Below are 13,550 nucleotides of genomic sequence, written 5' to 3'. Positions count from 1 at the left end.
GGAAATTAAAGCACATATGGCAATCAACCATGTAACCAATCCCATGGTATGTGTGCGCACAGAATCAGGATACATTTATGTAACTACTAAATTACTAATTTACTGCTCAGTTACTATGCAACAATATTCCTTCACAATTTAGGTAGACTATACCTCAAAGATCTTGCAAACCATATTCCACATCAATTGGGCTTCAGGTTCATGAGATTAAGATATTTAAGTGTTTGGCAAAAGCTAGGAAGCTAACAGCAGTGAGATTTTTTATGATCAGATTTGAGGTATGGCCAAAATGTGTATGAAACAAATCTGACAAGGACTATTCACACATCAATGCTCAGGGGATGATATTATTCAAGTGCTTAATACAATGTACAAAATAGCACAAATACAGTATGTTGGCAGTCATATATATATATATATATATATATATATATATATATATGACAAAAAATATTCCTCTTGATAAGACAAACATTCCATGTTTCAGGACTGATTCATATCGATGAATACTGAAATTTTTTAATATAAAAAGACTAAACTAAAAACTAATTTCTAATTTATTTTAAAACGATGATATTCTCTCTCCCATAACAGATGACATTCACAATTGGCACACTGCTGAGGCATAGCCTACAGTAAAAGCTGATAAAGAGTGACCCAAAAGCAAATGAGCTGTGTTCATTTGCATATTACAATACATATGCTGCAATCTGATTCTGATTTGATGTAACACTGCATTTAAGTAATACGGCAGCAGTACATAAATCCATCCTAGATCCATCAACTTTAATGCAAATCCAATTACTTCATGAGTTCATGTTAATGCATTTTATAAATAATTCAAAATGGCAAAATATTAAAATCAAATAAAATCCAATACGGCAGATGTAATCTAAACTGTAAATATGTTCCTTCATAAATGAAAAATGTTTGCCAAATTTCATGTCTATATGTCTAAATGGTAAATTTTGAGGAGTTTTAGAATCTTTCCAAAAAACACTGTAAAATCTCATATGGCAATCATAGCATTTTACCTATGGGCACAGAATTTGCTGTGCACAGACATCCCATGGGAACTTCAGTCAAAGTTCAGTCCTGTCCAGTTTAATCAAACTGAAAAAATGGTATAGGCATTTCTGTATGGTCTCTTGACAAAATAATAATAATAATAATAATGAATTGGAAGAATAATAACAATCAGATCTTTTATAATACGGTGCCTTCACACTTTACCTCTACTAAGACTAAGAGCCACAAGGCAGTGCTTTATTACTAAATCAGTATCAATGTGGTGCTGACTAAATGAAAGGCTAACTATAGGAAGCAGAGTTGGGACACCTTAATCAAAGCCGAGATCCTTCACATGTTCTGCATTCTTTACAAAATGGCTTCCACAGGCTTCACTTTTGGACCATGCGTCCAAGTACTGAGTTTGAGGCAACCTTCAGTAAGAGTGCAGCGTTTTCACAAAGTGTTTTATATTAAAATATGGTCTTGACTTGTGTCAAGTTAAAGGAAGTGCATGACTTCATTTGATGTTCATTCTGTTACGTGAACCTTTGAGATGCTTTGTCTCAGCCCATAAAAAATGTGTACTGCACAAGCACATTTAATGTGATACCTTTATTTCATGTTAAAACTGTAAATACTGTTGCATTTTACAAAGAACACTGCAATAATTGCCGGCCCATTTTTTCCTACAATACAAAACACGTCCATTTTTTTATTATTAAGGATTGTAGTACTTCCATTGTGGTGAATTGTTCAGGGAGAACTGATCTTAGATGAATTGATCCATATGTTGAAACTTCAGACAGATGCTTATCTTAAAGGATTTTCTACATAGGTGCTGTGCTAGAAGTTAAAATTTAAAATGCTTCCTCTAATTCCTTCTTTGTACAGACATACAGTACCATATGTGGGTGAAAATAATCACGAACCAACTGGCGCTTATGTGAAACCACATACCACAGAGCTAGCTGTTATTGAACGTGGAGCTAAAGGTGAAACAAATCTCTCATTTGTATGTAAATAACACAGTAAGTACCCTGCCCTGTTTCACCTCGACTGGGCACTTTTTGCTGGGCAGCTAATTAAATTTGCTTTGTGTGTCGGTCTTCAATTTCACAACTTTTACTGGCACTTCAGTAAGCAGAGAAACAGTCTACTAACAGGTCATCGTTTCAGGTCTCCAATTCACAGTTAAATTTCTTCGGGAAATTTGGCACAAATGTAGCCTCAAAGCACAAATCAACAGGTATGTTTACCAAAAATTACAGTAAGAATTCTTTTAACACTGAACTGCAATACATCTCACATCACAGTCACTCTTTCTGAATAACCACAATCTATATGTATCCATTTCTTTATAGGAAAAAAAGTGAAAAAAGTACAAGATAGAGTAATAAAACAACTCCAAACTGCTAACTGTAATCACTAAATGATTGTAAGGATGTTGTTGTAATCAATAAATACAATAAAAAAATTGTACTAACTGTAGAAAGCAACCAATGTATTTGACTTGATACAATAATTTACAGGACTGACTGGGATCTAATGAGCTGTATTTTGCAATTCAGTAGCAATTTTATCTACCACGACATAGTTGTTGCATCATACCCCATAGCTTCATTTAGTGTTTCTTACAGAATGGAATTTAGTCTGTACACCTCTATGTGAATGTCCCATTTGAATACTTTCCCATGTTGACATTTCAACTGGCACATTAGTAAGGCAACCTACTTTCAGGGCATTAGCAAGAGGGTCTGACTGCTGATGACACACTATTTTCACCCCCAAGCAGACATTCGGCTTTTGTAAGAATGGAGGAGGACTCCTCACTTTTTTTTGGCGCTCCACTTAAGTGTTTAATGCTCTGTGAAATGCGACTTATTTCATATCAAATGGGCTGCTGGCAAAGCGATCCAGCACGAGGCAGTGTCGACACCGCGCAGTCGACTTAGGACAGGACACCACACTCTGCAGGTGGGAGAAGAAAAAAATAAAGGCAAGCTCTAGCGAAGAGTGGTGCTGAGTGAGGGTGGTGTGTAGTTTCAACACTAAGGCAAAGTGGGGTTCAGAGCAATTTGGCCACAGTCCAGTCAAATACAAACCACTTAAAAAGGCAAGTGCATTTAAATGTGAGCCTGCACAGGGATTTGCACATAACACATACATGTGCGTGCATATTACAACACATGTATATATACACATTATACATACATGTATATGCATACATAAAATGTGTATATGTTCCTATTTAAGATGTAAGGCTAAAAACTGTGTGCTCAGTCAGTTATCAGCACTTGTGCAATTCTATCTAGATCTGACTACTGTGCCTCCACTTAAAATGATCAGTGCTGCTGTGACTGTTCATTAACGAACAGTAACAAAAGGCACCCTCCTACCATGGTACTCTTATGGAGAGGTGGCACTAAGATTTTTTCCGATGTACAACAACAAACTAACTAACAGGATTACATGGTGCAACACTTCATGGAATGGCAAAAAGTTGCATGTGTTTCCTTGGTTACAGTAGGACTAAGGATGCACTGTATAGTTCTCTGTATAAAGTGTTCTTTGACATGTTTGCTAGCAACATGTATGTGCTGGGAAACCAGTATGTGACTACAGAGGTGCATTTACAGTCTACGACCCAGCGTTGGCACTCCACGCTATTGAATAAACTACACTTGGAACCAGGCTATACGTGGTCTTCTTACTAAGGTTGATTAAGACAAAACCCCAACAAACAAAAGTATCAATCACACCAACGTCAACAGCTGCCACAAGCTGCTTCTTCTAGTCGTCCAACATCATTCTAATTTGCTGACTGCTGCCACTTGGCCTTAATCTGGAACTCGAGCAGTCCAAAAGCTCTTAGGCCGTCTCTGGTGTGAAAGGCTGATCAGGTGGGTCAGGGGTCAGCACCTGCCCTGGGCTGCGCCCAGTGGACTGGTGGGACGGCAAGGCACCAGGCCTCTGACTGCTCCACTGAGGGGGGGAGGGTGGACACAGATACCAAAGCTTCATCTGTGTGCCATGTCCACACAGGTGTTGTACGCCACACTGCGGTTCTTTTGAAGTAATTCCGCATGATGGAATACTTGCCTTGGAGCAAACCAGTAGATAAAAGACTAAGGTAATTCTACCAGTGAGCTGTTCAAGGCAACAGGCCACTGTGTCTCTGAATGCAGTGGTATTTGTTTGCGGACTGGCGTTCAGTAATGAAGTCCGCAACACCGCAGACCACCAGCATCGCTTCCAAGCAACTTCTACCGGAATTTATGTAGGGGATGTCTCCCTATAAATGTGAGGAACACCCACTGACTGATGTTCCAGGTAAAGTGAAGTCTGTCAGTGGGGACATGCCTACAAAATTTAAAATATTAATTCTACTGAAGGAGTTTCTGTGCGTGCTTGAATGCTTGTGTATAATGAAACCTACACATGCATACTCACAGATCAACATATTCATGTGAATAGGTAAAAGTGATGCTACTGGCATTGACTAGTACTGTGTGTATGTTGTGTACATCAAAATTGTAAATAAGGCAAAAAACAATAGAAGGGTGGCCAATAAACTTAACAAAAAATACATACATATACATTATATATGCATATATATGATGCATATATTCATATATATACACATATTACACAATGACTGGCTCCTAGCTTCTTGGTAACCATGGTAACATGCTAATCCCTGTCAAAAGTCAAAGGGTCACCAGGGGTTAGTCTCATCTCTTCGTTTGATTGGACTATGTACTGAAAGCTTTGTGTAGTAAGTCAATAGAAAAAAACACTTGTAAAAGTAGAAAGAATGTTACTTTCTCACAGCTGTGGGCTGCAGCAGTGACTCCCCGCACTGGGCGGGGGATGCACGGTTCACCTTTGGTCCCACCCGGCACATTAATTCCAGATTCTGAGGAAACTGTCCCAAGATCCCGTGGCAACAGCCATGCCATCATCCGTTACTCCTAAACAGCTGACCCGGTTATCATGACCAGCTAGGACACCTGCGAGACACAGACAGCGCCATCAGCAAGCAATCACACAGGGTGACCTTTTGAGAAGAATTTTTACAGAAAACACAGAGCCTACAGTTTACACTGAGACTTAAGTTGCATTCATGCTGACCATTGTAGAGTCATTAACTTGGGTGTAAGATGTATGTAAAATGTATTAAGATATTGTGCTGTGTACCTTGCACAAATGTGTTAAAGAATAGACCATCCCATCAGTTACAATGTGTAGCCCTCCAGTGTAAAAGCATCTGCTGCCCCCTGCTGACCTGCGCGCTCTCCTTTCAGAGTGTCCCAAACGTTGCAGTTGAAGTCGTCATAGCCAGCTAACAAGAGGCGACCGCTTTTGGAGAATGCTACGGAGGTGATCCCGCAGATGATGTTGTCGTGGGAGTACATCATGAGCTCTTGGTCCGCCCGCAGGTCAAACAACCGGCAGGTGGCATCGTCTGAGCCGGTGGTGAAGGCGTTTCCATTGGGAAAGAACTGGGAGCGGACAGAAGAGAAGGCCACATAAGTGTGAATGAAGAGACAAATCATCAGTGAACAAAATGCGCCCCCCTAATGCTCTTTTGAATATCCATGCAATGGCACCAGGACAATAGAGCAATGGGAAATAAGCTCTATATAAGGTTTTAAACTACCCACACAAAACCAATATACACTATATGGACAAAAGTACACGTGACCATTACACCAACAGGGACTGTAATGACATTGTATTCAAATACATATACTTTAATATGGAGTTGGTCCCCCTTTTGCAGCTATAACAGCTTCCACTCTTTGAAGACTTTCCACAAGATTTTGGAGTGTTTCTGTGGGAATTTGTGCCCATTCCTTCTGTAGGGCATTTATGAGGTCAGGCATTGATGTTGGACGAGAAGGCCTGGCTCACAATCTCCATTCCAGTTCGTCCCAAAGGTGCTCGATGGGGTTGAGGTCAGGGCTCTGTGTGGGCCAGTCAAGTTCTACCACACTGAACGCATCAAAGCATGTCTTTATAGTCCTTGCTTTGTGCACTTTGGCACAGTCATGTTGGAATAGAAAAGGGCCTTCCCCAAACTGCTGCCACAAAGTTGGAAGCATAGCATTGTCCAAAATGTCTTGGTATGCTGAAGCATTAAGATTGCCCTTCACTGGAGATAAGGGGCCTAGCCCAAACCCTGAAAAACAGGTGTGGCCAAATACTTTTGTCCATATTGTGCATCAATATAAACCATATAACTGCATTGTATATACATATGTCTGCAGCCGTTTGTGAACTGTAGTGATGCCTCATGTCAATCTCAACGGGAAAGAGAATAGCGGTGTACTCACGCAGACCGCGTTGATGTCAGACACGTGGCCGGTGAAGGACTGCCTGCACATACCGTCCCTGACATCCCACAGCTTGGATGAAGCATCGCAGGCACCCGACACAAAAGTCTTGAAGTCAGGGCTGAGTGAGAGGCTCATGACGTCACCAGTGTGGCCTGTGAACGTGGTCGCCTGCTGTCCTGTCTCGATGTCCCATAATGCACTGCAGAGAAGGCAGAGAGGCCATGAAGGATCGGGATGTTGCCCTTGGACACCTGTGTGCTCCCTCTACTGCTGGAAGTACGGTATGTCTAAGTGGGAAATGCTTTGTAAGGTCATTGGAAACACATTTTGAAAGTGTGGAAGCTCTAGACTGAGTAATATTGTCCCCATCAATAAAACATAAATCATCATAACCCCTATGCAAACCTGTGACAGAAGAAATCATTTTAGCCGGTTTACTTCTACTTTTTCATCTATTTCAAGATACTGTACTATCAGATCATTACCAAAATCTTTTTACTGTATAAATACGCCAAGTTGTCATGACAGCCCCAAGAGTGTTATAAAGGGAGGTCTGTGCTGGCTTTGGCCTGCAGTCTCAAGAGTCCTCCACTTACCAGGTGGTGTCCCCAGAACTAGTGACAATCTGGCTGTCATCCAGAAAACGACAGCAGGACAAATAGCCTGTAAAAACATTGGGAATGGAATATTTAGGGTGACATTTTGGGGTTTTGAAAACAAGAATTCCAACATAGCCAGAGTTATCGCATAGTCTGGCCAGTAATGATCATTCGTAGAGACGATATTTCCTTTAAAGTGGGCTGTCCAGTGGGCAGAGGGAGATGCCCTTTATAGGTGGAGTGACTCTGTACCTGTGTGCCCTGGCAATTCTCTAGTGACTCGCACGTTTCCTTCTCGAGTCTTCAGGCTGTATATGGAGCAGATGTTGTCCAGGCCACCACAGGCCACATAGTTGCCAGAGGGGGCGTAGGCACAGGTCATGACCCAGGAGGACCTCAGGGGAATGGCGTGCATCTGAGAACAACCAAAACTTTCAGAGTCAACTCCAAATGTTCTGTGTGCTGTGGTTATCAAAAGGACAACAAAGAGGAGACCATAATAAAAAGAATGCATTGTTATTCAGAGTGGAGGCTCATAAGCTCTAGCCTGACATGACAGGACGCCTCCTGGTAACCAAATGATGCCGCACCAGACCACAAGGCCTCATTCAGATTACTCTGACGCCTGTTTCAGAACATCAACATCGGGTGACCTTTTCTAAAACCTAGCAGGGTTCTCACCTTGTTTGTCGTGTAGCTGTCCCAAATGATTAATTTGCCATCCTGAGAGGCACTGACGAGCAACCTGGAAACAAAGACATTGTGAGTGGCCAGATGTAACACGGCAAGTGTAAACAAACAAACAAACAAAAAAAAAAACGTGCAGGCCGGTAGACACCCGACCAGATGCAAGATGAAAGGCTCAACGCCCAGCTGCCATTTGTAACAAGGCCCGATCCCCCGCGCGCATTCTCTCCTCCCCTGGTGGATACCTCCTCATGTCGCCATCACAGCAAGTGCAGCTCAGGATACCACCCACTTTGGCTGAGCCATTTCATGTAATATTCATAAAGCGCAAGCCATCAGAAAGCCCATCCCGTTATGAGAGAGAATCCCCCCCCCCGTTCCCCAGCTCTCCTCTCGCGCATTCACTGCTGCAAGCAGGCGAGAGGAAGTGCGCTGGCACTCAGCTGCGGCCGGCCAGTGCACGATAACACAGCACTGCAGAGCTAAAATGTCAACCGCTGTATATAAAACAAACACAGGCTGTTTGTCCTCCCAGAGTCGGATCCACACTCTACAATTTAATAACTGAACCTGTTCCCGCACAGACGTCGATTGTAACTGCTGCTCTAAAATAGCCTGAATGTGTCCTACAGGATTCTCTTAGTAAATAAAATGATTGCTGATGTTTATCATAAATAAATTTGTCTTGTAGTGTTGGGGTTAAACCACATGTACACTTCTCGTGGACACCAATTCAATGGATGTTCATCCGTGCGTTTGCTTTTTCATTTGTTGCCAAAAGGGCTGTTAGCATTTCAACTGCTTAAGGACTTTGTTGTCAGCACTGTTCTTAGATTATGAATCAACAGGGTTTCTGTGGTTGGGAAAGACACTGGCACATGGCAGCAAGCCCATTTAAGTCCATCGCTGATTACTGCCACTGACCTGGAGTCAGTGCCCCAGTGCATGGCGTAGATCTTGGCTAGATGGCCTCTGAGGGTACGTCTCGTCCTCATCTGAATCCTTCCCACTGAATCCAGACCAGCTGTGATCTGTCAAGAAAGAAACTATAACATAACTACATTGTCTAAATTCAGGAGAGAAATCTACATCTACATCTACATCTAGTCATTTCTGTTCATACATAAAATAAATGTAGATATAATACCTGTTTTAAAAAATCTGGTTATGAAACCAAAGTAGCTTTTTATTTTTTGTAAGGGACAACACATTAGGTTCCAGACAGTGTTAAATATTTCAGTGCACTTTAAGTGCATTCGCCATGCTCGGATCCCAGCTGTGATGAGCCTCTCAGCCTGCCTGCAAATGTACACCAGTGTAGAGGCCAGTTCAGCCCTCCCTCCAATACTGTGACACCCCTGCAGGTCCTTACCTGGGAAAGAGTGGAATCGCTACAGGCTTTCCTGGCATCCTGAAAGGAGACGGGAAACTGGTTGACACAACGTACAGAAGAATCCGAGAAACAGAAACTGGGGGGAGAGGAGGAGAGGGGGCAGACTACACCCTCTTGGTGAAATCACGGTGTGCATATACAGCATGCCTGTAGTAATGCTTGTATTAATCTGGATGCAACTCCGGTGCCGGACCAGCGGCACGCATCTTACTCGGATTTGATTCCGCAGTTGCTCCGCTTCCTGCCGTAGCTGTTCCAGTTCGCTCATTGTCCCCCACTGATGTGTTCAGTCCACGATCCGCTCCACAGAACCAGCTGACACCTGCGGTGCAGACAGGAGCATTTCAGAGGAGAGGTGGAGGGCCAGCGCAGAGAGCATTTCACGGATGTGCATCTTTAGATGTGTGTAGACTAACTGGTCTATTGGGTTGTTTGAGCTTTGCTGTTTATACGATGGGCCGGCTCTGCCTGTGCAGCATACAGAAGCTAAGAAATGGAAGGCTGGTGCCATCTGTGTAACAGAGCAGCAGGAAGGGCCCCTGAGTGCTCAGAAAAAAACTAAAACACAAACAGCCCTTTCCGACTTCCACTAGGAATGTAAACAACACGCATTTCTGACCACCAACTAGGTGATGGCTGAGAAGGGTGAATAACGATTGCTTTTTTTAGCTTTTGATATGATTTTGTAGATAAAAACTGCACCAATTACTTTATTCAACACAGACCACAAGATAAACAAAAATAACAACGAACAGAAACAAATGTAACCAGCTTGACATTCTTTTTTACCCAAACTATCAGTGTAGGCTTTTTTGTACAAGAAGGTTTTATTAATGCCAGTTAACACAAGCTGTCATCATGCTTCATTGGAGCAATCTCCATCACAAGAAGCCTAACTGGTTTGAAAAGGCTGATGAGTAAGAAACTACGACTATATACAGATATAGTGATTTATATTACTAGCTAGTTTCTTCAAACGTCTTTCTTAAACATGTTTTTCCATACAGTAGGCTACTCCTATGCCCTCAAATGAGAAGCATGGAATGGGAAAGAGAGAGCCCCAGCCCTCCTATGATATCATCCAATATCACCCAGTGACGTTTAACAGTACTCTCAATTTTTATAAGCTTGGGTGAAAAAAAAATGTTTGTCGATGTTTAGGTTTTACCGTTGACACACCTTTGAGCTTGTGACTGACAGTTGCTCAATCGACAGATTGTGGAACCAATCAAAACACTCACAGGGTGGAAGGCATAAGATGATCCAACAGGCACATGTTAAATCAGACAGTGCAGGACACAAAAACAGCCCAGACTCGTTCAAACAGTGCCTGAGGAAAGCTTATAGCCCAAAGTGTGTAGAGCTTTCTCTTTGTCAGGTACTAAATCCATGGTCTATCCCGCTGTTTCCTGTTGTTAGCATAACATAATCTAATACATTGTTTTCTTTTGCAATATGATGCTGCTGGTCTACTCTTAAATTTTACTTTCTGTTTAATTTGCTACCGCTCATGATACTGTACATGCTTACAATTTTATATTACACATTTACAGCATAAGTTCCTCACTTTGGTCACTAGTTGGTTCAGAAGAATACAATAAGCACAGCAATTAAAAAAGCATCTTAAAATCGTGCATAACCAGACAGACTCCACAGTGGAGAATTTCTGTCCTTGTGTCAGGGCTGTGGTCTGGCCAGTGTATCCCACAGGGGTGGGAAGGGAAGGGGAACCCATAATCCTCAAAGGTCCTGAAGATGTGTGCTGGCACTGTGGGACCAACCCATACATAGGATGCTTTGGAGAGGGGACAGCAGGGCTGGGAGGAGCACTGCATGGGGTGTTCAGTCATCACTGAGGGCTAAAACGCACAAGGCCCCATTCTCTGACGGGCTCTTCTCTTCAGAGAGCTGGGAGTGAACCTCTGAGAGCACACCGGAGAGCGTTCGCTGAGGTCAGCCACCCTGAGAGGGTAAGAGCACGTATGTGACCCCCTCCCCCCTGAACAGTTAGAGAGGACAGCGCTTAACAGGGGCGAGACAGCTGGGACACTTTTGGCAGGGGCTGCTGCTTACGTCATCTCACCTCCTGACGCAAGCCTCCCCGCGGAGCCCCCACTGACGTCAGTGTGTTACTGCTGTCAAAAGACACACTACACTTTCGCTGCACTTTTTCCCTTCAGTGCTACATAGCACAGCCTGGGTGACACTGGAGACCAGTCTACTTCTCTGAGGGGCTGATCTGCCACAGCTGAAGGAGGCATGCCTTCATACCAACTGCACATAGAAAAGGAAGCAGGCTTTGCTCTTGTTGAACAAAATACCAGTTTATAGACATGGTCAGTATTAAGCCTGGTCATTCATAAATGAGGTTTAGTATACCAAGGTGCAATTCACCTATTGTGCTAATGGCCACATTCTACAATGCTGTGCCTGACACCCCTGTGGCATTAGGCTGTATTTAACCAGCTTACTTCAAGGGGCAGAGCAGAATCCTTCTTCACATTTCTTGTGTAGGAACATGTCCTGTTTCTGCAAACAAAAGACTTCCATTCTCAGTCCATGTACTGCACAGCTGAAAAGATAACGTGGTTACCAACATGAAATCAGACACTGTTGTCACCATTATTTTCCCTCATTTTAACTGAACATAAGGAGCTCACAAAATCTGGAAACTCCCCTATTGTTGAATTTGGATCACTCCTTGTCTGTTTACACTTTGTGTATTTAAAGGCTAAACCTTTTACTGCGAACGCAGCCGGAATCCTTGTTTCTACCATTTGTAAGGGCAGCTGAAGAATGAGGCACTTTAACAGAGCTTGAGTGTCCTTCCTGCAGAGACAGTGAGGAGATGGGCCCAGAGGGTGGTGGTGGGACAGTGACAAAGGGGAGGTCTGTGCTTGCTGTCCTTTGTTCAGTGTGTGTGGCAGTGCTGCTTGGCACTGCCTCGCGGTGCCGAGCCTTGCCGCGTCCCTTTGCTGCTTCCCAGTGACAACGACATGCCCGGCCATACCCCCAATGCCCACGGACGCACCGTGCCCCGCTAGGGTGACAGGAGGACAAGCCAGTCGCAGGAATTTCCTGTACACGTGGTAACGCTACTGAGTCAGCCTGGCTGCACTTCCATTTGATATTAACGATTAGGACTCAGGGAACAAATTTTCCATAGAATAAACAAAGACTGAAGAGCTGCATAACTCTTCTGGACTATTGGATGTTATAGTCAAATCTGTATATAAAAAGCAGACTCGTTTTTCCAACTAATTCTCAGGAACACCTGAGAGGGTTGTACAGAAATAACTGTATACAAAATTATGGCTGCAGGGGACTCTCACCTGTGTCTCTGTGTTAAGGCCATTCTGATTTATTCTGATAACCCAGAAGGTAACATTTTCTCAATCTGCCCCATGGGATCCACTGTGCCTTCTGGATTTCTTTGCCACTGATCCGCTGATTATGTTTGATTAAGCTGTATCAGTTGATAAATACGTATTTGTATGAATCTGACACCTGACAGATATTTGCTGAAACAAAACACGTGTTTCTGCTAACAGTGAGATAAAACTAAATGTTTAATCTCTTCAGGGTTTCATCATAAGGATTTCAGTGTGTGTAATGGCTAGTTAACTGACCTGCTATTTAACTAAGATGAAGACTAGAAGATCAATAAGATGACAACGTATTACTCATTTAAGGGCCACAAATGAGGAAAAATATACTTTCACTTTACAGAGCTACATCACTCTTTCACAAATGACTGGTAGCAAACCCTGACAGGTGCAATAAAATCTGTCAAATCAGCATTCAATTAACAGGTAACCCTATATTAATTGTTATTAACAGGGAGTTTAGCGCTCAGATGAGACTAGCTAAATAAGAAATACCTGTGGAAGGCAAAAATCAGTATTATAGACCTACATCACAGCAGAGAGTCTTGGAGTGGAGGTCACTGCTAAATATATTTGCTTTTGTGCTAGAACTTCCAGTGCCAGGTTGATGGCGGAGCCCAATTCACACCAGAGAAGAAAATGGTGTGTCTGCAGTGTAGTGCTGCACTGGATTTGATTTAGAATCAACCCGCCTAAATGAGACAATACACACCAGCCACAGCACTGCACTGGACTAGCACTGGCAAAGCTGCTTTACAGTCTAGACGCATAAAAGTACATAATGACACTGACTTAAGATTTTATGGCTCTCTCTCATCCTAACTGTGTTTTCTGCCAGTGTGTGCCCACTGTTGCTTCTGTGTGAAGACAACCCTAATACAATTAATTAAAACTAGCATCCGTTAATTCATTTTTACATCTCATTTGAGAGTGGTTAGGGCAGCTCAAAGGAGAGGAATATACTTCCACCCCCAGCCAAGACAGTATCATCACTTGGGAGCAAATATCTGCAGCAGAAGGCAATTAAAGACCCCCAGGAGCAGCTGGAAAAGGAGCTTGCAGTGCTCAGCATTTTGGCATCCACTGTGAATTATTACTTATACAAGAGACACCGAAATGAGGCTGCACACCATTT

The 13,550-nt window shown here is 42.9% G+C and overlaps 1 protein-coding gene across 2 annotated transcripts in view; it reads right to left on the bottom strand.

Moving 5' to 3' along the window:
* Window positions 1-2,437: 2,437 nt before the first annotated feature.
* Window positions 2,438-13,550, bottom strand: part of LOC118769774 (guanine nucleotide-binding protein subunit beta-4) — a 30,288-nt gene continuing 19,175 nt past the window's right edge. For both annotated transcript variants that reach the window (XM_036517093.1, XM_036517084.1), the window contains 9 exons: window positions 9,241-9,351; window positions 9,009-9,047; window positions 8,561-8,667; window positions 7,631-7,694; window positions 7,202-7,364; window positions 6,947-7,013; window positions 6,348-6,549; window positions 5,297-5,513; window positions 2,438-5,021 (listed from right to left, as the gene is read on the bottom strand). In XM_036517093.1, coding sequence (XP_036372986.1) covers window positions 4,915-5,021; window positions 5,297-5,513; window positions 6,348-6,549; window positions 6,947-7,013; window positions 7,202-7,364; window positions 7,631-7,694; window positions 8,561-8,667; window positions 9,009-9,047; window positions 9,241-9,297 — 1,023 coding nt within the window. In that variant the 5' untranslated portion in view covers window positions 9,298-9,351 and the 3' untranslated portion in view covers window positions 2,438-4,914. The remainder of the gene's footprint in view (window positions 5,022-5,296; window positions 5,514-6,347; window positions 6,550-6,946; window positions 7,014-7,201; window positions 7,365-7,630; window positions 7,695-8,560; window positions 8,668-9,008; window positions 9,048-9,240; window positions 9,352-13,550) is intronic.

This window comes from Megalops cyprinoides, chromosome 2 (genome assembly GCF_013368585.1).
Source record: "Megalops cyprinoides isolate fMegCyp1 chromosome 2, fMegCyp1.pri, whole genome shotgun sequence".
NCBI classification, from domain to species: Eukaryota; Metazoa; Chordata; class Actinopteri; order Elopiformes; family Megalopidae; genus Megalops; species Megalops cyprinoides.
This window is presented reverse-complemented; position numbering and strand designations above follow the sequence as displayed.